The 27,902-nt window shown below is 34.6% G+C and overlaps 1 protein-coding gene across 6 annotated transcripts in view; it reads right to left on the bottom strand.

Annotated features, from left to right (window-relative positions):
• LRBA (LPS responsive beige-like anchor protein) overlaps window positions 1-27,902 on the bottom strand; it is a 688,703-nt gene that overhangs the window by 395,330 nt on the left and 265,471 nt on the right. For all 6 annotated transcript variants that reach the window (XM_029940220.1, XM_029940227.1, XM_029940238.1 and 3 more), the window contains one exon: window positions 14,711-14,819. In XM_029940220.1, the coding sequence (XP_029796080.1) occupies window positions 14,711-14,819 (109 nt within the window). The remainder of the gene's footprint in view (window positions 1-14,710; window positions 14,820-27,902) is intronic.

Raw genomic sequence — 27,902 nt, 5'->3', positions numbered from 1 at the left:
AATTAATAAGATTTAAGAGCATGTGCAGTTTTCTTCATCTCTCAAGTCTTACTAGCAATTTTTAAAAGTCACCTAAATTATAGTGTATTTAGTGATGAAAAAATTGAGAAATATCTTAAGATTAACTGATTCTTCCATGTATACTACATGGCAAAATGTATATGTATGTATGATGTATGATGGTTTATGAGGGAAAATATGTCCCAACAAAATACTTAAACCATAACTTCTAAGCATGTCAAGTGGATATAGTAATGCAAGTCTGATACATTCACTATTACTAATTACCTTACATACTACATGCTTTTCAGAGTCAGGTAAAATTGAAAAGCATCTGAAAGGGGAGGGAGGGGGGAAGGAAGGTGGTAGTCATGGAGGAGGGCGCTTGTGGGGAAGAGCACTGGGTGTTATATGGAAACCAATTTGACAATAAAGTATTAAAAATAAATGAATAAATGTAAAAAAATTGAAAAAATTTACAAAGTATGAAAATAAATAAAAAGAAAAAATAAAATAAACATTTTAAAAAATTAAAAAAAGATTGAAAAGCAAAGAAAAAGTTAAAAACTTATACAGATGTTTATGACCTATTCCATAATTTAACAATAATCAACATAGCTGATGCTCTTGTATTGTGCTTGTAAAAAGTTATTGCCTAACACATGAAATACATAGCAGAATGTTTTAAAATTTTTCATCATCAAAAGAAGATCCTAGTATAGAAAATTCATGGCTGTAAAATCCATTTATTTAATCAAAAGACAGTTTAAATTCAAGTATGAATTTATAGGGCATGATGAAACTAATCATGATGAAGAAATAAAAATAAATTTTGAAAAAAAACATCTCTTTCTTCACTTAGCATTAAAGTTGAAACTGAGGATCTTAAGCGGTTGAGACTGCTTTAAAATCTTTCCTTCCATTTTCATCAGTGTAAGATTTCCGTCCATTTGTCTATTTACTCACTCCAATCGAACAATACTGGCTTCCTTACTAATCTTCAAAGATACCATGCATGCACCTGTCTTAAAGATTTTGTACTCTTTGTCCCTTTGTCTGTAACATTCTTCCCTCTGCCTTTCACATCACTCACTCCTTCACCCCCTTTAAATTGTCTTTTCACTGAGGACTGTCATCCTATTTTAAATGACTGTACCACATTTCTTTTTCCTCCAGAGCATTTCTAAACAATCTCTTTAGAATCACCACTCTCAACACTGTATTATTTACTTAGTTTTACTGTTTATCATCTGTTTTCCCTCCAAAGAATGTAAATTCTAAGAGACCAGGTATTTATATCAGTTTTGAAAATTCTTTAATTCTGAGGCGAGAATGGTGCTTCATTTGGAGTAAACTCACTAAATATTTTTTAAGTGAATGTGTAGAGACTCTGAGAGAAAAAGAGATGAGGGAGTTGGAAGATCAGTGTGAATAATGCAAAACAATAGGAGGAGAGCAGAAGTTGAAATAAGAAAAAGCCAGGAGGCAGATATGCAGGACAGACCTCAAAAGCTGTTAAGGACTTTGAATTGATATGCAACAGAAAACCACTGAAATTTGTAAGGTAGCAGATAATATGACCTAGTTCACGTTTTAGAATCATTTGTACTGATACATAGGAAAACATGAGAATGGAGTAAGATTGCACACAGTAGGCTACTGCCATAATCCAGATGAAAAGTGGTAATTTTAGGTGTGGTAGATGACACAAGTAGTATATAATTTCAAGACAAATTATAAACTCTGAATTTCCAGGATGTTTGAATGTATAGCAGGAGAGAAAAAATAATTGAAGATGATTCTTACCTTTCTGATTCAATAGGCTGACAGTACAGGAAAACCAAGAGTCCTTATAAAATATACTAAGAATGATGTAATCAAGATAATAGCGCCTCACATTTACTGTTTACTATATGTCAGACATTGTTCTCAGTGCTGTATGTGGATGTCATTTAATTGTCACCACTCTATTATAATCCTCACTTCACAAATGAGGGACTTGAGAACTGAGAAGTTTTACCCTTTTTAACCAAGGTAAAAACACTGAAAAATATTAGAGTCCCTATCAAACCTAGGATTTTTGATCCAGAAAACATGCTCTTAAAACTCAGGCTACACCATACTGTGATGTTTGTGAAAAATCCAAGTAAGTATATAAAATAAGGCTAAATCAGTCTGGCATTCAAAAAAAATACTTTGGACCAAAGACACATTTCAAAATTACTGGACTAAAGATGGCACTGAAGAGCTATGGAAACAGATTATGTTACTTAGCAAAGGAATGGAGACACATCAGAGAAGGCTTTGGATAAAGTCCTAAGGAACTTCAGCATTTTTATTTAATAATATCTATGGTATAAAGGAAGGTGTTGGGGCACCTGGGGTGCTCAGTTGGTCAAGCCTCAGAAGTCGGCTAAGGTCACGAACTCGCAGTTTGTGGTTTCGAGCCAAGTCAGGCTTCATGCTCACAGCTCAGAGCCTGGAGCCTTCAGATTCTGCGTCTCCCTCTCTCTCTGCCCCTCCCTGTCTCTTGCTCTCTCAGGCGCTCATGCCCTCTCTCATGCTCTCTCTCTCTCAAAAACAAACATTTAAAAAAATTAAGGAAAGGGTCAATTTTATTCTTTTGCATGTAAATATTGAGATGTCTCAGCACCATTTGTTGAAAAGACTTTTTTTCACCCTTGTCAAAAATCAATTGGCCTTAGATGTATAGACTTATTTCTGGACTTTCAATTCTATTTCTTTGGTATATAGATCTATAACGGTGCCACTATCATGATTATTATAGCACAGTAATGTACTTTAAAATCACAAAGTATGAATCCTTCATTTTGTTCTTTTATCTTTCAAGATTATTTTGGCTATGCAATTCCATATGAATTTTAGGAATAAACAATTTTTAAAATACTTTTTAATATCTCCATGTCCTTTCAGCATAATTTATCATTCTCATATTGAAACTTCCCATCAACTGAATTTTATGCTATGGTCTAAAATCCCATGAAAAATAGGGGCAATCAAAAACTATTAAGTTATAACAGGACACCTGAGGGGCTCAGTCCATAAAGTGTCTGACTCATGAATCCAGGTCAAGGCATAATTCCAGAGTCTTGACATTAAGCCCTGTATCAGGCTCTACACTGAGCATGGAGGCTACTTAAAATTCTCTCTCACTGCCCCTCTCCCCAACTGGTGATCCATAAGTAAATAAACAAACAACTGTTAAAACAAAAATATTTGTATTGTTAACACTCCTCTATCTGATGCACATCAACTTATTATGTCAGCAAATTGTATTTAAAAATGTAAGTGAAGGTAAAGAATACAAAAGCATAATACATTTGGAGAATTAACCTATAAGATTTTTAAATTTCCTAATCAACCACACATTATACATCAACAAAATCATATTATCAATAAAAAACCTGAAACATTAACAGTTTATATACTATGATTTGAAATAGGTCAATGTGAAAACCATACTACCAGGATTTTTATTAGCTATTCGTATATGAACTGATTAATATCTTAAAGAATGACCATTAGCAATCTTTAGGTAGATGCTTACAATTTATTACAAAGAACTCCATTACCTATAAAAAGTGCTTTCTGCAATAATGGAGAATGGGCACTGTATTAGAAACATGACACCCTCTGAAGACAGATATGTGGCTCAGTGGTACCAGTAAGCATATTCTCAAAACACTATATCAACAAATGTCTTACAAACAAATATTATTGAGTAATTTTCTAAATAAGGTACTGTAAAATAAGACATAAGATTTCTTTCTTCTATTTGAAATTATTCTATGTTATAACAAGAGGTTTACTAAGTTCTGTAGTAATTAGAGCAACTTACGGTTGTGTGGAAATGCTTAGACCTATACTTAACAAACACAGGTATCTGAAATTTTATATCATTACAATCTAGTCTGATATTCTATTAAACAAAAATCCAAATTCCCTACAAATCACTAGAAGAAAGTCACTCAGAGCTATCACATATCTGATCTATGTCATTTTTTAATTTAGATTAATATTTTAGATTAATATTTAGGATTCAATAAGAAAGTAAACCATTCACAGTGTATAACTGCCAAATCCTGCCTACAAAATAACACTTTAGAAGAATTAAAAACTAGGTGGATGTCTTAACGTTTTATGCGTGAAGAAAAACAAATGAACAGAAAAGGCCAACAAATTTTTCAGCAGCTGAAAATGCTAAATTTAATTACTCAAAAGAAATCATGCAGAGAAGCTGGCTGCCAAATAAGATTTACAATGAATGCAGGAAGTCATGTCAAAGTATTGAGATATGTTCAGTATCCACTGATAAACATAAACCCAGATTCAAGGAACATACGAATAATAGATGATCCCAAAACTGAAATTTTGAACAGCACGAACACAGAGCATACTGTTAGCCCAACAAGAATAAAATGTGGTCTTTTAAAACACCATGCTAATAGAAGATTTTGTATTATTCTGACAAAACTTTAGTTTATATAAGATATGAACAATAAAATAAGCAATGCCATTTTTCATTAGACAAACCAATTAAAGCATTGTTAAGGGTAAATGAATACACTGTGAATAATTCTTGTTAAGAATAATGGTTGGAGAATTTTATTTGGCTCTGTATAGCAGATCTCTGATGTAAAAAATGTATTTACTCTATATCTTGTATTTTCAATGCTTAGAATAGAGATAGATACATACATAAATACATAGATACATAAACTCAGATACACATATGGCTGAATAATACTACATTGTATTGATATCCCACATTTTCTTTAACCATTCATCAGTTAATGAACATTTGGGTTAATTCAACTTTTGATTATGAATAATGCTGAAAATTATTCAATTATGGGAAAAGTGTGAGATGAAAAGTTTTCAAAAGAAATTTCTCAATATAAATTAAGATACTCAAAAGAACTCAAACTCTGATACCAGATTTTCACTTAAATGAACTCAGTCTACCTAAAAAATCAGAAACACAAATAAAAATTTATTAACATTGATATTCTTGCAATTTTTATTTGTATTAAAAAATATACAAGCATCTATAAATCTATTAAAATTACTTATTACATGTTTGTATTAGGAAATATAAATACAAATCATGTTTTCAAAAATATTTCATACATGGAAAATTGTACATAAAAATTACTTTCATATGAATTATATATATCTTGTAAATGTGTTTTCTTTTTTGAGAGAGTGAGAGTACAAGCAGGGGAGGTACAGAGAGAGGAGAGAGAAACCCTAGCAGGCTCTAAGCTGTCAGCACAAAGCCTGACATGGGGTTCAAACTCCAAACTGTGAGATCACGACCTGAGCTAAAAACAGGAGTCAGATGCTTAACCAACTGAGCCATTCAGGCACCCAAGATTTTTCATATTTTTTTTATTATTGAAGTATAATTGACAATGTTGTATTAGTTTCAGGTGTATCACACATTGATTAAGAATTCTATGCATTGCTCAAAGCTCACCATGATAAGTATAATCACCATCTGTCACCACACAATGTTATTAAAATATTATTAATTATATTTCCTATGCTGTACTTACATCTCTGTACATATTTATTTTATAAATGAAAATTCATACCTATTGATCCCCCTTCATCTATTTCACTGATACCCCAACCTACTACTACTCCCTGGCAACCACCACTTTGTTCTCTGTGTTTAAGATTCTGCACAAAAATGAAATCTTGAGGTAATTTTCTTTCTCTGACTTATTTCACCTTGCATAATCCCCTCTTTGTTACAAACAGCAAAATTTCATTCTAAATATATATCTTGGAGCACCTGGTTGGCTCAGTTAGTTAAGCATCTGACTCCTGATTTTGGTTCAGGTCATGATTTCACGGTTCATGAGATCAAGCCCCGTCAGGTTCTACACTGACACCACTGCATGGGATTCTCTCTCTCCATTTCCCTCTCTGCCCCTCTCCTAGTCACTCACTCGCTCTATAAATAAATAAATAAATAAATAAACAAACAAACAAAGTGTAAACACACACATATCTATATCTTTATCCATATACAAAAAATCCACAGTTGACATAACACTCAATGGCAAAAAACTGAGAACCTTTCCTCTAAGAGGAATTTAACAGTGTACTGGAAGTCTTACCCACAGCAATCACACAACGAAAATAAAGAAAAGGCATATGTACTTGTAAGGAAGAAGTTAAACTGTCACTCTTTGCAGATGGCATGATACTATATATACAAAACCTAAAGACTCCTCCAAAAACTCCTAGAACTATTCATTAAGTGAACTGAGTAAAGTTGCAGCATATAAAGTTAATACCCAGGAATTGGTAATGTTTCTACACTCTAATAACAAGGTAGCAGAAAGAGAAATTAAGAAAACAATCTCATTTACAATTGCATCAAAAAGAATAAAACTCGTAGCAACAAAACTAACCAAGAAGGTGAAAGGTCTATACACTGAAAACTATAAACACTAATAGAAGGTGACATAAACAAATGAAAGATACACCAGGGCCATAGATTAGAAGAATTAATACTGCTAAAATGTTCGTACTGCCTAACACAATCTACAGATTCAGTGCAATCCTTATCAAAATATCAATGAGCATTTTTCATAGAACTAGAACAAACAATACTAAAATTTGTATAGAACCACAAAAGACCCCAAAAAGCCAAAACAATCTTGAGTAAGAACAACACAGCTGGACGTATCATGATCCCAGATTTCAAGATATGCTACAAAGTTGTCATTACCAGAACAGTATGCTACTGGCACAAAGAGTCACACAGATCTATGAACCAGAAGAGAGAGCCCAGAAATAAACCCATGCTTATATGGTCAATTAATCTATTACAAAGGAAGCAAGAATATAAAATGAGGAAAAGACATTCTCTTCAACAAATGGTGCTGGGAAAACTGGTAACTACATGCAAAAGAATGAAAGTGGACTATTATCTTACACTATACACAAAAACAAAATAAACCCAAGATGGATTCATGTAAGACCTGAAACCATAAAACTCCTAGAAAAGAAAAACATGGGATAATTCCTTTCAAATGGTCTTAGCAACATTTTTCTAGATATGTTTCCTAAAGCAAGGGAAACAAAAGCAAAAATAAACTGTTGGGACTACATCAAAATAAGAAGTTTTCACATAGCTAAGGAAATCATTAATAAAAAAAAAGGCAATCTACTGAACAGGAGAAGATATTTGTAAATGGTAAGTCCAATAAGGGTTAATATCCAAAATGTATAAAGAACTTATGTAACTCTATACAAAAACAAACAAATAAACAAAAAACACTTGAGTAAAAAAAAATGGGCAGAGAACGTGAACAGACATTTTTCCAAAGAAGACATAAAGATAGCCAGCAGACATATGAAAAAATACTTGACATCACTAATCATCAAGGATATACAAATCAAAATCACAGTGAGATATCACCTTATACCTACCTAATAACCAAAATGAAAAAGATGAGAAAAAACAAGTGTTACCAAGAATATAAAGAAAAAGGAACCCTCAGGCTTGGTAAAAATTGCATTATTGGTGAAAATGCAAACTGGTGCAGCCACTCTGGAAAACAGTATGGAGGCTCCTCAAAAAATTAAAAATAGAAATATCATATGATCCAGTAATTCCACCATTGGGTATTTACTCAAAAAAAAAAAAACCCCACTAATGTGAAAAGGTATGTGCATCCCTATGTTTATCACAGTACTATTTACATAGGTAATACATGGAAACAACCAAAGTGTCCATAAATAGGTAACGTCAAATTTTTTTAAAGTATCCTTAGGAGTCTAATTTTGTCAGTGCCAACATTCAGTAAATGAGTAATTAGTATATGTGTATTTTAAAAAGACAACAGGGTACACAGGAGTACTCAAATATTTTAGCAACCTCTGATAAGTCTATAATTTTTCAGTTAAACTTAAAAAAGAAAACAAATGTAGATAAAAAGATTAAACCAGACAGTAAATGTTTCTTTAAATTTTTCATTATTTTCTAAGGCTTCCATAATAAACATGTATCACTTTTAAAATTAGAAAAATAAACATTTAAATAAAATAAATGACTATAAATCCAAAAAATTCGAATAGTGAAAAGATAAATGATAATTCATCATCATTAACCTTAAAACCGGTAGTTTAAGTCTCTAGTATTACATTTTTAATTATGTTTCATATCAGAACTGCCAAGCATATGTTAAATAATGTATTATTTTAACAGCACACACCTCATGATGCCATGCGGATATGGGAACACAGCCTAACCTGTTATGAGACATGGGTTCTGGTTCAAAACCATCAATTTCCTGGCTATGTAACCAAGACCAAATCACAATTGCTCAATCTGTCCTACATAGTTAACAGATCTGTTGCAGTGACAAATGAGCAAATGGGTGTTAAGTCACCTAATAGATGACTTACATGAATTCAGTAGATTACATGAATTCAAATACTAGCTTCACCACTTAGGTGTATGACCTAGAACAAATCACCTTGCCTCTGTGCTTCAGGTTTCCTTATCTGTATAAGTACCTCAAAAGATTATTATAAAAATTTACTTTATTCCTGGTATAGGCTTTGATAAACATGTGGTACTAAATAAGTGTTTATTAATTTTTAAAACAAAAAATTTTAAAGTACTGGGGGTGCCTGAGTAGCTCAGTTGGTTGAGTGTCTGACTTCAGCTCAGGTCATGATCTCACAGTTTTGTGGGTTTTAGCCCAAAATTCGTCTCTCTGCTGTCAGCACAGAGCCTGCTTTGGATCTTCTGTCTCCTCCTCTCTCTGCCCCTACCCTGCTACTGCTCTCTCCCCCTAGGTCAAAAGTAAATATACATGAAAAAAAGTTCACCATTCTAATGATAAATAGTTTGTTCGCTAATGTGAAAATATATTTAAATCCTTTATCTAAAAGAAAAATATATAGATTGCTACATTAAAAATTAATCAAGCCTTTTCATGCCATTTTTTCATAAAAACACCTGTTTTTATCACTTCAAACAGCTGACTGGCCACAAGTATGCATTTTCACTGAAGCACATAAGTGAGTTCTACTGTATAATAGATGAAACTCAAAGCAACGTCAGTCAAAAAGACACTAAGAAATTTTTACTGAAGTGGATTTTAACATAGAGTTTTAAAATTAAATTGTTATGTAACAATCTTGATCATGGTTTACAGATATATTATGAATTTAAATAAACTAAACTTTGAAACACAAGTTTTTTAACCAAAGTGTTTTAAGCTCTGTACACTTAATACATATACCAATCATATTTACAAAACAAGGTCTAATGTTTTGCACAATATTAAACAATCCTTTTACAGCTATAGGATTAAAAAATAAAGCTAAGATGTACACCTAATCAATGATGTCATGACACTCAAGGAACATCTACATAAATCAGAAGATGTCAAGGATATCCCACTCCAATGATAATCACACAATGAACTAAAGACATATGTATTTCAGATCTATACTGTCACCAATATCCTTATAATAAATGAAACAAGTCAGCGGTTCTACAATCACAAATGGTATGAAAAGACATGACAACATCTCTGTTTTGCATGAGAAAGTAAATAGCAGTAGATAAAGTTCAGATATCTTATTAAAGTATACAGTATGAATTCAGGCTGAATATAGATAACTATTAGAATATAAGTAGTCTAAAAACTTATGTATCTTGTATAGTATTATTTAAGAGTTAAGATCAATATAGTTAGAAATAGATCAAACGTGAGAATGTCTCAAATAATCAGGTTTTTTGGTATAAACAAGGGATTTATTTTTCTATGAACGTAAAAGACTAGTATATAAAAAAATACATGTTTGGTCTCTTAAAACTGAATTTCACATGGTACAGGTGAACAAATATATATGTATATATATATATACTCTATTAAAATTTAAGTAACAAAATTTGTTTAGAAATATTTGTTTTTATTTAGGTATTTTATCATGCTTTATAATATGACAAATCTCATAGCAAGATGATAAAGATTAAAATAAAAAACTACTAGACAAAACATCAAACTATATAGCTCAGAATAAAGCTGCTGTGTTTGTCAAAGATTAAATTCCACGTACACATTCTATAGTTTGAGCCAAATACATAGATTTCAGATTAAGAGATAAATTACCTATATCTGGATTTTACTTTTAATTCTGGGTTATCTCCTTTCTATGCTGTTTCCTTCTTCATAAAATGAGACATCACAGTTTTACCTCAGGGCTTTACTGTAAAGACTAAAGTAATTAAAACTTACAAAGCGGCCATAAGAGTCCCTCACACAACATAAGGACTCCGGCAGTACTAGCCACTGTTGTCACCATTGTCTCAACTGTGGGCATCCACACAAGCACACACACTCTCTCTGGTCAAATCAGTTTAATCTTTTGTATGGTACAATGTTTTAGAAGTATTTTTCCTCTGTTTAATTTCATATGTTTTGCTCCTTCCTCATTCTCTCTCATTCATGCACATAAGAAAAAATATAACACCACCACCATTATTATTAAGAATTCAATAAACAACAACAATGAATTAACAGAATGAACTACAAGCTCAACCCAGAGTTACAAAGTAACTTCTCCATAAGCAATTAGAAAGGACACTAAGGGTTAAGTTCCGGGTTAAGATGGTAGGCTGAAATGACAACTAAAAGTTTTTTCTTCCTTTAATTCTTAAAATATCAGCATAGACAGAAATTTTTTGAAGTAAAAAATTAATTAAAGTAACCAAACAACAAAAGGAACATAACATAAAGCACCAAACATTAAGTAAATGGTTGCCACAAACATAATAAACATGGTTTAGTTCTTAAATACATCTCATGTGTTCAATGCAATAATATTAAGTTGACAAAATTCCAAGAATTTTTCTTAATGTCTTCATAAATGGAGAGAAACAAACTGAGCAGGTCTCATTATCCCCTGCATCTTCTAACTAAAGATGCTGAAAAATCTACAGGGCAAAAATAGGTGAAGCAAGGAAGCAAAAATATATGGCTGATTTTCCAGGAAGAAGTAAACTTAAGATTACTCTCTGAAATGATGGATAATGATTCAAAACCTAAACACATTTCTCCGATGAGATTTTTCCACAGCTTCTAATAAGCTGGAACAAACTTGGCAAAAGATACGTAAAATCTTACAAAAGAAAGATTTAAAAAAAATGTGTGCTTAAAAAAAAAAAACAGCCTCTTCAGGATGCCTTAGTTGGTCAAGTGACTGTCTCCTGATTTTGGCTCAGGTCATGGTCTCACAGTTTGTGGGACTGAGCCCCATGTAGTACACTGTACTAAGGGCACAAAGACTGCCTGGGATACTCTCTCTCCCCCTCTCTCTGCCTTTCCCCACCCTCTGTATCCCAAAACAAATAAACTTTAAAAAAAAAAAAGCATCCCAATCTACTTTAAAGAACTCCCTCCCTGTCTTCATGATAAGTGATATAATACTGGGCAAATACCGCATTGCAAAAATCAAACCATATTTCAGAGAGAGAAAAAATTACCATTACATACAGTGGAGAGAAGGGAAGAAGTCATTAAGACATTCTGTTGGCTTATACCTGTCTAAGTATCTGTCTAAAACAACAAAATATCTGGGCAAAACAGTCTAAGCATGAACAAGAAGAAAACTAAAAGCATGGCAGTGATGCAAACATGTATCAATGAATAAATAAAAAATAAGTAAATAATAAGATATTTATGTAAAATTTAAGATTCTATACAAATAACAATAAATCCTAAGAGAAAATAACTAAAAATAAAAGGAAATACACCAGGATTATTTTCTCCTCATGAACAGCATAACAAAAATATAACTCAAACACATACACTCACAAAGTTAAATAAGTGAATAAGATAAAGAGAAAAGTGGAAGACCAATAAAACTAAGAACAAAACATTATCACTACAGACAAATAAATTACAAATATCAAGGACAATATGTAGCAACTAAAATTTTAATTACTTGATGGTGAGATCAAAGCAAGTAAAAGAACAAGGAACTGACATGAAAGACAAAAAGACATATATAACATAGATCACACTGCTAAAGAAAAAAATTAAATAGGAAAAATTTCAAAATTTAATTTCAAAAACTGAAGGAAAAAGATAAATTTATAAATAATAACAAAAGACCAAATTTTAGGAAAAGATCATGAATGGGTATTTAATATTGGGCCACACACTGTTAAGGAAATGAACTTCATGGACAAATAAAGAAATCACAGACAGGGCCAGCTGGGTGACTCAGTTGGTTGGGCATCCTACTTCATGATCTCACGGTTTCTGGTTAGAGCCCTGCATTGGGTTCTGTGCTGACAGCTCAGCCCTGGAGCCTGCTTCAAATTCTGTGTCTCCCTCTCTCTCTCTGCCTCTCCCTGATCACAATGTCTCTCTCTGCCTCTCAAAAATTAATAAAATGGTAAAAAAAAAAATCTCAGACAGAGAGAAGGAAATAATTGATTGAGTGATAATATTAGACTGGCCTCAAACTCTTCTGAAAGAACATTTAAAGTGAGAAGATGAAGAAGAAATGTATATAAAGTTTTTAAGGGATGCAAGGGTTAGCCAAGAATATTAAACTCATCAGGATGGCAACTGGAAAGCTCAGTTAGTTGAGCATCTGACTCTTGATCTTGGCTCAGGTGATGATCTCATAGTGTGTGGGTTCTAGACCCACATCAGGTTCTGGCAGGGTGGAGCCTGCTTGGGATTCTGTCTCTCCCTCTCTCTTTCTCTCTCTGTCCATCCACTACTCGCTCTCTCAAAATAAATAAATAAACTTTAAAAAAAAAAACAAATATTCTTAAACATGAAAGAATTTTCAGTTTACAAAGAAAGTGAATACTTGTGGGTAAAAATAAGGTGCTGAAACCTAGCCAATTAAGAAATGAGTCTAAAGGGGTGCCTGGGTGGATCAGTCAGTTAAGCAGCTGACTTTGGCTCAGGTCATGATCTCAGGATTTGTGAGTTTGAGCCCACATCGAGCTCTGTGCTGACAGCTCAGAGTGTGGAGTCTGCTTTGGATTCTGTGTCTACTTCTCTCTCTGCCCTTCCCTGCTCATGCGTGGTCTCTCTCTCTCTCTCTCAAAAATAAATAAACATTAAAAAAATAAGAGGGGGTACCTGGGTGGCTCAATCAGTTGAGCTACCGACTTCCGCTCAGGTCATGATCTTGCGGTTTGCGGGTTTGGGCTATATTCTTACAGAAATTGACCCAAAATATTATTTCTGCCTAAACTATAAGCAGATCATGCTGATTTCCATTCTTAGTGACTACTGCTTGCTAATCAAAGAAATTATATTATTTTTTTGCATATTTATCTTATATCCAATAATTTTAGCAAAGTCCCTATTAATTCTGATAGAAAGATGTCCAAGAATCCCTTAGACTTTCCTAGATCACAGCATTGGCAATGTGAAAGTGTTATAGCTTTTTCTAGCACTTTCATTAACTATATCTTACACTTATCAAAACATAAAAAAAATGGTAAATAATAATAGCAGGTATCACTTTTTCTCCTGATTTTAAGAAAAATGGTTTCACTACTTAAAATGATGTTTAGTAAACTTTTTATCATATTCAGACTTTTATTATATTTTTTTTTCCTCAGAGTTTGCTTAGGGCTGGCTGATAAAATTTATCATATACTTCTTTCTACATTTATTGATATAATTTACTTTATAGGTAAGTATCTTAATATTAAACCATCCCTGGATTCTGTAAGTAAATCCTAATTGATCACACTACATAAGTTTTTCATTATGTTGTTAAATTGTTGGTTCAAGTTTTAATTAGAACTTTGTACCGATATTCTTAAATGAAATTGGTCACCTAGAGCTTATTTTTTCAGAATCTTCATGTTGTGACAGCTGTATAACATGTACTGTGAGTGTATCTTTTTTAATGCACCAGAAGAATATAAGCAACATTTGAATTACCTGTTCAAACATTTTCCAAAGACCCAGATGGTGCTTTTTCAGATTATTCCTAATTCTTAGCAAATCTTCTACTTCACCTCAGGTATACATTTTGTTAATTTATATATCACAACACCATTAATTTCCTCTGTAAATTCACATTTGTTACACATGTTCAGGAGCAACTGCCAGGAAAAGCAGTGGTCTTATGATGGGTCTGTCACTTTTTCCCCCTGTGAAGACTCACAAAGAAAGCTGTATGAGCATTTCCTCATCTACAAAGAATAGCATGGTCACAAACCCCAGGGTAAAGAAACTTTATGCCTCTGCATTTCCACTTCTCCCTAGAACATGGAAGATCTTCTCTCCACCACAGCAGTTTTCATTTCTGTTTGGTTGCCATTTCTGGTTAAATAGCTCCACCTTGCCCAGAGAAGTCAAGAGTTCATCCCTAATTCACTTTATTGGAAAACTACCACAGCCAAAACCTGCTCACATGGTTAAGATGAGGTCAACCAAACACAGAAGCTGCCATGAGCAACTTGTCTTTTTTGTTTCCATTTTGATAAAATGGTATTGAGGCCAGAGGGCTATGGAGACTTGTAGTATTTTCCCAGAATCCCCCAAGATGGTAAAAAATTAATTTTTAATTTTTTGATTATACATATTTGCTTAGACCATCTTACCTAACCAGTTTAGTGGTGACCATTAAAAATGGCAATTTGGTCACCTCAATCATATTTTTAACCTACCTCAAATTCTGCATGTCTGTGAATGTCCTCTGCTCGTTGCCTGCTCAGGATAAATTCAGCTTCATTTGCTACTCTTACTAGATGATCCTTCATTGTTTGGCTAAGCAACCTATAAAGAGATTAATATTGTCAAATAAGTAAATGTGCACATACATAAGACATACGATGGTTAACTGCTCAGAGTTGATGTATCTTGTTATTTGAAGAAGGAAAGAATGGTTATTCTCCTTTTCTGCCATCACACCCAATGAAGAACCATTATTTCACATTAAATAATTAAAGAATATAACACCAAAAGTTATCCTTCTGGTAAAAGCAGAATAGTTTTTTCTAACTAGCTGAACAAGAAAAACAACTAAAATTACTGGATCAAAATTGTGTTTTAATCTTTTGAAAGGTTGTGGAGAATTTACAAGGCAGCTACAATTTAAGGAGCCAAGATCCTACTGAAGAAAGCACACAGAAGATATTCAGCATGACTTTTTTCATTGAACCATTTACTTTCCACAAGTGGAACTATAGTAGCTAACAGAGATATCATTAGTCTTAGGGATCTATGGATACAAAAATTAAGTATTATGACCTGTCATGGTGGAAGGACCCTAACAGATTATTCAGGCCTACAGAAGAAACACAAATATACCATAGGAAACAGAAAATAGACCAGTCTTCAAAAACACTAAAACAGGTTCTCAAACAACGTTGTACTGATTTATACCTAAGTGGGAGCCAAAGCACTAAACAAAAATTTCAGAATCTCAGAAGGTGAGGAGAAAAAGAAATAGAAGACACCAAGAAATGGAAAAACATTCCCTGCTCATGGATCGGAAGAATAGACATTGTGAAAATGTCATTACTACCCAAAGCAATCTACACATTCAATGCAATCCCCTTCAAAATTGCACCAACATTCTTCTCAAAGCTAGAACAAGCTATCCTCAAATTCATATGGAACCACAAAAGACCCCGAATAGCCAAAGTAATATTGAAGAAGAAAACCAAAACAGAAGGCATCACAATCCCAGACTTTAGCCTCTACTACAAAGCTGGCATCATCAAGACAGTATGGTATTGGCACAAAAACAGACACATAAACCAATGGAATAGAATAGAGAACCCAGAACTGGGCCCACAAAAGTACGGCCAATTTATTTTTGACAAAGCAGGAAAGAGTATCCAATGGAAAAAAAGACTGCCTCTTTAGCAGGTGTTGCTGGGAGAACTGGACAGCAACATGCAGAAGAATAAAAATAGACCACTTTTTTACACCATACACAAAAATCAACTCAAAATGGCTGAAGAACATGAATGTGAGACAGGAAACCATCAAAACCCTCCAGGAGAAAGTAGGAAACAACGTCCTTCACCTGGAACAATTTCCAACTCGACACATCCCCAAAGGCAAGGGAAATGAAAGCAATAAGGAACTATTGGGACTTCATCAAGATAAAAAGCTTCTGCACTGCAAAGGAAACAATCAAGAAAACTAATAGGCAACCAACAGAATGGGAAAAGATAGTTGAAAATGACATATCAGATAAAGGGCTAGTATCCAAAATCTACAAGGAACTACCAAACTCCACACCTGAAAACCAAATAACCCAGTGAAGAAATGGGCAGAAGACATGAACAGACACTTCTCCAAAGAGGACATCCAGATGGCCTACAGGCACATGAAACATTGCTCAACATCACTCATCATCAGGGAAACACAAATCAAAACCACACTGAGATACCACCTCATGCCAGTCAGAGTGGCTAAAATGAATAAATCAAGAGACTATAGATGCCGGCAAGGGTGTGGAGAGACGGGCACCCTCCTACACTGTTGGTGGGAGTGTAAACTGATACAGCCGCTCTGGAAAACAGTGTGGAGGTTCCTCAAAAAACTATCAATGAAACTCCCCCATGACCCAAGTATAGCAATACTAGGGTTTTACCCAAGGGCTACAGAAGTGCTGGTGCATTGGGGCACATGTACCCCAATGTTCATAGCAGCAATATCAACAATAGCCAAAACATGGAAAGAGCCTAAATGTCCATCACCTGATGAGTGGATCAAGAAGATGTGGTGTATATGTATGTATATATATATATATATATACAATGGAGTATTACATGGCAATGAGAAAGAATGAAATATGGTCATTTGTAGCAAGGCGGATGGACCTCGAGGGTGTCATGCTAAGCAAAATAAGTCAGGCAGAGAAGGAGAGATACCATATGTTTGCACTCATAGGTCTAACAGGAGAACAAGAGAAACCTAATGGAGGGCCATGGGGAAGGGAAGGGGGAAAGAGAGCTGGGGAGGGAGAGGAACGCAAAACCTGAGAGACTACTGAATACTGAAAAGCAACTGAGGGTTGAAAGGGGAGGGGGAATAAAGGGGGTGGTAATGGAGGAGAGCACTTGTGGGGAAGAGTGCTAGGTGTTATATGGAAACCAATTTGACAATAAACTATTTTTTAAAAAAAGAAAAGAAAAAATAATGTACAATGAAAACTTTAAAAAAAGGACATGATTTTGCCAAAAAAAAAAAAAAAGAAAAGAAAAGAAAAAAAAAAGAAATACCAACGCAGGAAAACTATACTCCAGGCAAACTGGAAATAGGGAAAACTCTCAAAAAGATTGAAAACTCCAGCCCTGGGGCACCTGGGTAGCTCAGTTGCTTGAGGGCCTTACTTGACTCAGGATATGATGTCTTGGTTTGTGAATTCAAGCTTCATTATCGGGCTCACTGTTGCCACCCTGTCAGCCTAGAGCCCACTTTAGATCCTCTGACCCCTCCCACTGCTCCTCCTCAGGTTGTGCTCTACCAAAAATAAAAATAGTAATTAAAAAAAACCTCCATCTTGACTCAGCTCAGTCTTAACATAATCAGCACCTAATCTAACTGCTAATCAGAAATCAAAAGGAAATCTCTAGAGAAAGATATTATCACTTAGAGACTTATATTTACCCCTGCAATTTTAAATATAATTCCCAACAATCACCAATTAACCAACAATAAATAAATGAAAATCAAATAGAAGTCAACTCAGAAAATCAAGAGAGTAAAATTTCATATCTAAACACTGAAACAGGAGTCCCCACGTGGCTCAGTCAGGTAAGTGTCTGAATTCAGCTCAGGGAATGACCTTGGTTTGTGGGTTCAAGCCCCACATTGTACTCTGTGCTGACAGCTCAGAGCCTGGAACCTGCTTCAGATTCTGTGTGTCTCTCTCTCTGCCCCTCCCCAGTTTGTGGGTATTCTCTCTTCCTCTCTCACTCACTCTCACTCTGTCTCAAAAAGTAAATTATAAAACCTTAAAAAAAAATTAAACACCAAAATAAATGTAGTTATGGTTCAGGACAACAGACTCTAATAAAAAGAACTCCAGTAGAGACTGGAAACTGTTAAACTACTGAACAAAAGGAACATGAAATTAAGAATAGATTTGCCAATTTACTAAACTCAAATTAAAGAAGTACTTAACCAAAGACTAGGTCAGTGACAACTAAATAGAAGCATGGTAAGAAAAACAATGAGAACTTGACTAAATAAATAACAGACATACAGAACATGGTAAAAAGGTCTAACATAAGTGTATCTGGAGTAAAGAAAGAAGTCAAGTAAATAAAATAGAGCAATATTTGAAGACGTAAGAAGCAACATCTTTTGAATACTGGAGAGGGACACCTAGGTGGCTAGCCGGTTAAGCATCTGACTCTTCGTATCAGCTCAGGTCATGGTCTCACAGTTTCATGAGTTCAAGCCCCACATTGGACTGTGTGCTGACAGTGCAGAGCCTGCTTGGGGATTTTCTCTCTCCCTCACTCTCTGCTCTTCCCCCACTCATGCTGTCTCTATCACTCTCAAAATAAAAAAACTTTTTAAGAAAAGAGAGAGAAAAAGAAAACTGGGGAAAAATACCATTATGTCATACACTTAAGTCCTACAAAATCCAAGCATGATCAAAGAATACCACATGTCTTCATATCATATAAAAACTGTCAAAGAAAGAAATCTTTATAGCAGGCATAGGGAGAGAAAAAGTGGGATAGTTAAGGACACATACTTGCTTTCAAAAGAGTATGACAAAGACTGATGGAAGTCAGGTAAGAGTGCAATGACCTCTTTACATTTTTTTAATGTTTTATTTCTTTTTTAGAGAGAGAGAGAGAGAGAGAGCACGTGAGCACGATCAGGGGAGGGTCAAAGAGAGAGGGAGACACAGAATCCAAAGCAGGATCCAGGCTCTGAGCTGTCAACACAGAACCCGATGGGAGGCTGGAACCCAGGAACCATGAGATCATGACCTGAGCAAAGCCTGATAGTCAACCGACTGAGCCACCCAGGCACCCCAACAATGACCTCATTTACATGCCAAATAAAAATAGCAGCTAAGAATTCTATATCCAAAAACATCTTTTAATAATAAAAGTGAAAGTATCCAGAATATACCAAATCAAGAGCCTATCTTCTAAACTCCCTTTACCTGCCTAGAAGCACAAACTACCAAAAGAATTCAACTGTCACAAATCCTCTGCAATGAAAATTGTGAAGTTGCACAACCAGGGAAGAATGACTCTTATTACCTAAAGACTTAAAAAGTCAGTATCTGGATAGGAAACTGCCTAATGGGACATTGTCACAAAACTACCTTATCTCCTAATTTTCCCTTTATCTTTCCTAAAAGTCATCTGCTTCCCCCTAAGTGCCCTTCTTCCTTCCCCCTCACTTATTGAGATGACATAAAGCCTCAAAATTTAACCTCTTTCTTGAGTCACATTTTTCTGTGAATTGTCTCCAACATCCATGAATTAAATAAACTTGTCTTTTCTCTTGTCAATTTATCTTTTCTCAGTTTGATTCACAGGCCCCCAAAGAAAGAACCTAAAGAGGATAGGGGAAATTTTTTCTTCTCTTAGGTAAAAGCAAAATAAGCATATTTAATGATAAAACAGAAATTCTCACTAGACAAACCAGTCACTCCCACATTAAAGGGAGTTTTTCACCCAGAAGGAAAATAATACCAGACTCATGTAACACAAGGCAATAAAAAACAAAAGAGAAGCACCTGGGTGGCTCAGGTGGTTGAATGTCCAATTTCTACTCAGGTCATGACCTCATGGATAGCTTTGAGGATAGAGCATGTTTCAGAATCTGTGTCTCTTTCTCTCTTTCTGCCCCTTCCCCTCTCTCTCTCTCAAAAGTAAATAAAAACATTCAAAAACTTTTAAAAAGAAAAAATAATATCAACATGGTAAATCTAAAGAGAATACCGACGCTTTACACCAATGGTATTCAAAAATACCATTATTTTAAAAATATATATAATAGGGGTGCCTGGGTGGTTCAGTCAGTTAGGCCTCCAACTTCAGCTCAGGTCATGATCTCACGTTGGTGGGTTCAAGCCCTGTATCAGGCTCTGTGCTAATAAGCTAGGAGCCTGAAGCCAGCTTCTGATTCTGTGTCTCCCTCTCTCTCTGCCCCTCCCACTATCATGCTTGGTCTCTCTCTGTATCAAAATAAATAAAACATTTAAAAAAATTTTTTAAATATATATATATATATATAATGGCACTCAAAGCAAGAAAAATTAAAAGAGATTAGTGTAGCAATGTTCTTTCATTATCCATGAATTGGAAAGAACGATTTTATTTAAGATGTTAACAACTTAATGTTTCAGTCTAGGTAAGCACTAAAGGTATCTAAAATAATGTACAACCAATATGCAAATAGGAAAAAACTGAATTAAAAACACAATATTTAGCTCAAAAAGGGAAAAAAGAAAAAAGGAACATGCAAAACATAGAAAAAATAAAAGGGCACTGACAATGAGGGTAAGTTTTAACCTAAATACATCAGGAATATATAGAAAATTAGATTTAATGATACAATTACTGGCAAGTAGATTTTTTTAAGTATGTATTACTTAACAGGATTTCAATAAAAGGTTGCATAAATGCTGAAAATCATTTTTCAGAAAAGATGAGTAATTTAAAAAATAGTGAAAAAAGACTAATGCATTTTTAGTAATATTAGAAAAAGAGAGGGGCACCTGGGTAGCTAATCAGTTGAGTGTCTGACTTCGGCTCAGGTAACAACCTTACAATTCTTGAATATGAGCCACACATTGGGCTTTCTGCTGTCAGTGCAGACCAGCTTCAGATCCTATGTCCTCCTCTCAGCCCCTCCCCTAATCTCTCTCTCTCTCTCTCTCTCTCTCTCTCTCTCTCTCTCTCTCTCTCTCCCTCCCTCCCTCCCTCTCAAAAATAACCACTAAAAATAAAAGAAAGAGATGGCTTTAAGAAACAAAATTAGAGATAAAGAAATAGATACTTCAAATGAGAAGATTAATAATCTAGATAGACAGAAACTCAGAATTTTGAGATTCTATACTTGTATGTTCCCAGGAATATGACATATTATTAGCTCTAGAAGATATAAAGCTACACCATATTTTAACAATGTGATTACAAACCTGATGAAACTGATGCATTTATCACATACATCCACTAAATGAAGAATGAATATTCTTATCATTTAAATATTGATCATATACACCAATAGAAAATGTGGGGCCACAAAGAATTCTGTAATGAATTTCAAAGGAAGAAATCATACAGAGTATGTTCTTGAACATAATAGGAGTAAACTAGAATAAAAATTAGAACATTCTGTGCAAAAACTCTAGGATGGCCTCCGACTTTCCCAGCTTGCTGGTATCTTCAGCCATATGTAATCCTCTCCCTTAGATCTGGTATAGCAGCTATGGCATGCCTCAAAGCAGTAACACATAGCAACACTGAAGAAATATTTTCATTATTATATTAAGTATCATTCAAATTTTCATCTTACTAGCAGACTCTTCCTATTGCCTCCTCACCCTGATGGCTTACCTGATAAAATCTGCCATGTTATAGCTGCTTTATGAAGTAGCTTATGTGTCAAGAAGCCCAGTGCAGCCCTCAGACAACCTCCAGCAAGAAACTGAGAAATCAGTCCCAGCAACTCCCAAAGAACTAAATCCTGCCAACAACCAGATGAACTTTGAAGCAAATACTTCCCCAGTCAAACATCCAATGAGACTGCAGTCCACAAACACCTTAATTGTATAAAGCCTTGTAAGAGAACCTGAAGCAGAGGGGCCAGACAAGCCATGCCCAGAGTCCTAACCAACAGAGACTATGAGATAATAAATGTTTGTTGCTATAAGGCCAAATCCTGCTAATATTGTTGACACAGCAATACATAATAACATTTCCTCCCATCAATATTTCAAAATAAAGGAATACACCTCTAAATAACCCATGCACCAAAAAAAACATGACAATGTAAATTTAAAAATGCTTTGAAGTAAAAGATAATGAAAAGAAAAAATTAAAACATATGAGATTTTGCTAAATCAATGCCTAGAGAGAAATTTATACAATAAATAAATTTATACATTAAAGTTATACACTAAATAAATACAAAAGAAGGAAGAAATTCTGAAAATAAGTACAAAACTGAAAAAATAAGGAACATACCATAGAAAATGCAACATACTGAAAATAATAACAAAGAAGAGAAATTAACTATATTTGAAATAAAAATGCACTTTAAAAACTAAATAAACTTAAAAAGTTGGTTGAATACTTTTGGTTAAAAACTCCAAAAGAATATAGACAATTATAATTAATAATTCAAGTCTGAAAGATCACTGGATTAAGTGATCTAGATCACTACTAGTGATATGCAAAATATACAAAAATGAACTATACTCTAATAGTTACACAAAAGTCAAAGTAATTTTTAAGTACTATTTTGAAAAGCATTAAAAACTATCAAAAGATGAAGGAACTGTGTGATATAATTCTATATATAAGCAAAAAGAATGCTATGAGGAATTAAAGAATAATTAAAGAAGGACCATACAAATGTTCATGAAAGTGAAAGGCTCAATATTGTAAAGATATGAATTATCCACAAAGTCATATGTATAGCTATAGAAATCTCAATCAAAATTCTATCAGGTCTTCTGCAGAATTTGACAAGTTCATCCTAATAGTTATACAAAAATGTCAACAAAGAATAGCTGAGACATTCTTGAAGAAGAGGAGGGAAGAGGAGAAAGAGGAGGGATAACAACAATCATACTCATAACCAAAGACCAATACCACCAAATATTAGGACCTATTATATTGATGTATTAATTAAGACAGTGTAGTAGCAAGACAAACAGATGAATAGACCAATGAATCAGAAGAGAACTTCGAGAAACAGACTCAGATTTAAGACAGAGTTGCTTTCGTAATAAGGAGGAAGAAGATGGGATTTTTCAATAATTAGGTCTGAATCAATCACATAAACAAAATTAACCATGACTTCTACCTCAGACCATAACAAACAAATGAATTCCAAAAGGATCACAGACAAGTCCTAAATACTTTAAATAGCTTTCAGAAGATCACAAAGAACAGGACCTTCATGACTTAAAGATTTCTTGAAAAACCATAAAATACAACATGAAGAAAAATACTGACGAATTACACTCCTTCAAAATCAAAACCCAGTGCTTATGAAAGCCAGCATTAAGAAAATTAAAAGGCAAACTTTAGAAAGGGAGAATACATTTGGAATACTTGTAGTCCCCCAGGAACTTATATTCTTATATATACAAAAAATTCTTACAAATTAAGAAAAGGCAATAATCCTAATACTTAAAAATGAACAAAGTACATGAATAAGCTCTTCATAAAAGATTTCCAAAAGGCAAATAAATTCATGAAAAGGTGTTCAAGATTACTAGTCATCAGGGAAATACAAATAAAACCATAAGCTATACTGTATCCCACCAGAATAACCAATTTTTTTTAAAAAGGTATTTTCAAACATTGTCAAGGAAACTAAGTAACAGGGACTCTCGTCATCACAAAATATATGAAAAAATGTGTACAGCAACTTTATTTATAATAGCAAATAACAGCAACTACTCAGATGCCCACTAAAAGTAAAATGGATTTTTAAAATAAAACATTCATATAATAAAATACTGAGCAGTATCAAATAGAACCAACTAATGTTATATACAACAAAATTAATTTCACTAACAATATTGGTCAAAAGTACAAAAGAATGTATACTATTTGAATCATCTTGGGTAAGAAATTTTTTTTAAAAACTCACCTATGGTATTGGGGTTACCTGGGTGGCTCACTTGGTTAAGCATCTGACTTTTGATTTAGCTTCAGGTCATTATCTCACAGTTTGTGAGTTTGAGCCCCACATCAGGCTCCATACTGACACTGAGGTGCCTGTTTAGGATTCTCCCTCTCCTCTTACTGCCCCTCCCCTGCTCATGTTTTCTCTCTGTCTCAAAATGATAAAACTTTTTTTAAAAACTCACCTATTAGAAAGCAAGAGTTTAAGAGATGGCTGACTTTGGTGCTACTTAAGACCTCTGCATGTAATGAATGACCCACAAGGAACTTAAGTAATGATAACAAAGTTTTAAACTTCACAGCAAAATACCTTGGATATATAAACAAATGACCCATTCTGATGAACGCTTCCACAACACCAATTTACCTGCCATAATACTAACAGAATAATTAATTTCATATAAGTGAGATGCTTCTGTAACATGTTTGTTTTGTATAGATTTTCCAAATTTCTTTCTTTAAAAGGAATTGGAGGGGCACCTGGGTGGCTCAGTGAAGCGTCTATCTCTTGATTTCAGTTCAGGTCATGGTCTCATGGTTTGTGAGCTCAAACCCTACATTAGGCTCTGTGCTGTTAGCTTGGGATTCTCTCTCTCCCACTCTCTCTCCCCCCTTCCCCCACTCACATACCTACACATGCTTGCTAGCTCTGTCTCTCTCTCAAAATAAATAAACTTTTTTTAAAAAAAGGAACTGGGAAGAAAGGTTGGGTAGGTAGCTAGGATTATTTTTTCAATGTAATAGCAGAAATGAATAAACTGCAACTAGACAATGCCTACCCTCAAAAGTTAAACCCAATAAACAGTCATCAACGATGGCATGTGTCTTAATGGACCCATTCTCACTTCATGGGGTACATGTCTTTATAGCAATATTTTAATCAAAATTACAATAAAATACAAAGATACAAAGCAGTGATTACACTCCTAGTAAACTGCCATATGAATATGTTCCCACAAGTGCAGAAAACCTTGTGTGTACAAGGAATTTCACCAAAACACTACGTATAAAAGTGAAAAACTGTAAGAAACAAAATATGTAAACCTGTAAGAGATTCTTCTGAATTGACAACAAAATTTTTCCACAATATATTGTTAAGTGAGAAAAGAAAATTAAAAGAATATCATGTATAAGATGAGTTTGGGAAAAATATGAAAGAAAATACACCAAACTGGGCCTAAGGACTAAATCTGCCTGCCCACAGTTTTTGTTAATAAAGTTTTATTGGATCAAAGCATGTTCATTTATTATCTACAGCCGTTCTCACATCATAACTCCACAGTAAGCTGAGTAATAGTGACAGAGACGATACGCCCTGCAAAGTATAAAGTATTTGCTATATGGCCCTTTAAAAACAGTATGTCACTCCATGCTTTAGAAAGGAGGAATATATGCTTTCCCCTTGTATTTTTCTATTCTTTTAAGTTTTACAATAAGAGGTAATTAAAAGAAAAAGAGAAGACTTTTAAAGAAAAGAGAAAGCATTCTGCTCTTCTACCATTTTTTACATATCTCTCTTAAGTTCATATACACTATTTATAATTTGATAACAAATCTATTACACCCTCTCCATTATCCCCAAACTGTCTGTCTCCCAGTCACTTTAGAAGTTAATGCAATGTCTTGAGATTTTTGAGTAAGATTACTAGGGTATTTTTCAAATACTATTAAACTGTACACATTCAGGCATTACAGATAAAAACAATTCCTAATGCAAGTTTAAAATCTGCTAATGAGTAACTTCCTTTGACTTTGCAGATAGAGAAAGCAAAGGCTTTCATGAGTACAAACGTGAAATGCTGGTTTGTGCTTCTTAGTTTCTCTCTAGGGACCAAAAACCACATCATGAATTAACATCAATATATTGCCTCGTAGCACTCAAACATTAATAGAATTGATTAGTCAAAGGTACACCGATCTCCCAGGCCCCAACCAAGCAACCTCAAAGTTATTCTCGTCTCTTCCCTGTTCCCTATCACCTTCCTATATGCCCCTAATTAAACAGCAAATATTGTATTTCCTATGTAATATTTCCAGGTTCAATTAATATATTTCACAGCCAGTGTCTTAAAAACCAAGACTTAATCATTCCATCTATGCTAAAATGGAATATAACTTTGGAGTACTCGCTCTGAAATTTTAACATGTTTGTATATAATCCCCTATGTCTTTTGAATCACTGTCAAATATCTATGCAACATCTACTATATAATAAAGACTAGGCTAAACACTGGAAACAACCTTTTCTTCTATTTAAGATGAGGAGAAAGACAATACCCTGAGGTTCTTTCCGGCTTTTCATTTAAACTCTAATGTAAGGGCTGTGGTTGACAAACTCTAAGGTAGCCTCCAATAAATCAAGGTCTTCTGTCCCACCCTACTGAATCTAATCTGGGCAAAATCTGAGACTTGGTTCCAAGAAACAGAATATAACAAAGATGGCTGGACAGTCATTCCTTAATTAGGTTACACAACAAAGGTGAAGGAATAGTCACTCCTGTGATATGTTATATTAGAAGGCTCTGCTTTAGCAGACTGGAGAGATTCTCCAGGACCAGGTTGTGAGAGAATCATGTGACAAAGTGCTAAAGGCAGACCTTAGGAGCTGAGATTAGATGCTAGTGACAGCAAGCAAGAAAATGAAGAACCTCAGTCCTACAAGTGAAAGAAACTAAATTCTACCAATAACCTTAGATAAGCTTAGAAAAGGAATCCAGGTTCCAGAGAGGAACACAGCTAGGCCAATACCTTTACAGATTTGTGCAACTTTAAGGATCCAGGTAAGCTGTACCAAAAAAAAAAAAAAAAAGAGAGAGACTTACAAAAATTATAAGACAGGAAATACATGTCGTTTTGAAGTGCAATGTTTGATAGGATGGAGTTAAGATGGTAGAGTAGTACGGGGGCCCTCGAGTTTGTCTCATCAAACCATTCTGAACACGTAGGAAATTGATTTGAGGATTAATGCAACAATTTGCATCATCTGAGTCAGAGAACTTGGCAGCTATGTGGTACAGAGAGGTGACTTGGGGGAGAGAAAAGCTGCAAAGCCAAGGAAGGTAGAGAGCCCTTTTCTTTGACAGAGGACAGAGAGGAAAAGAGAAAGGGGGAGAGTGCAGTGCATTGGGATCTCACAAGTAAAGCACTTCCTCCAAAAGAAGCTAGAGAGTGAAAATACTCACAGGGGACTAGATAAGAAATCTGTTCCCCAAATACCACTGCTGGGGAGAAAAGAGAGAGTTTCAATACTGCTGGGATTCTATAAACAGTGAAGTGCAGACTCTGAAGTTTCACAGCTCAGTGCCTGGTAGTGCTCTGGTTTAAAAAAAAAAAAAAAAAAAAAAAAAGTAAAGCAAATCTCCAGGAGCAGACAGCAGGGTCTGAGGGGTCCATGTGCCACACAGGGAGAAGTGGTTCCCCCGCTTAGTATGTGCATTTGGTAGAGGCTACATGGTCTCCCCACAGGCAAAAGTCACCAGAGACCTTGGAGAGCTACACCATTTACTGATATTGGAACATAGACCAAAGGGCAGCAAACCCTGGTACTGGCTGTGTGTTGTGATTTACCATGAACTCTGAGCCTGTGCTACTAAGTGATCTTGTGAATGTTTTCAGAGACAAGCTGGTACCCAGTCATTGCTCAAGACTCTCCCCGAGAAAATCAGTGCAGGTCCAATACATGGTGGTCTCTGAATGGTAGGGTTTTGAAACAGCCCCATCTGAGATAAAACTCTGTAGGAAGGCACCACCTGGCAAGCGGACAGCTTAGACACAGGGTACAGGCAGGAAGTGGACAGAAGCCAGGACAAAGGAAGGGTGTTTGATCACATCTGTGTGGACACAAAATTCATGCACCAGACACCAGAGAGCTAGCTGAAGCCTTTTTCACCTCTAGCAAATAAATACACATGTGCTCCCATAGGAATCGACCCCAGAGAGCTAAGCAGTGCCACCATGTAGAGAATAGAGCTGTTAAACCAAGCCCTACCCATTTGCACCCTTC

The sequence above is a fragment of the Suricata suricatta genome, chromosome 1 (assembly GCF_006229205.1).
Source record: "Suricata suricatta isolate VVHF042 chromosome 1, meerkat_22Aug2017_6uvM2_HiC, whole genome shotgun sequence".
Taxonomy (NCBI): Eukaryota; Metazoa; Chordata; class Mammalia; order Carnivora; family Herpestidae; genus Suricata; species Suricata suricatta.
The sequence above is the reverse complement of the archived record's forward strand: the minus strand, read 5'-3'. Positions and strand labels throughout refer to the sequence as shown.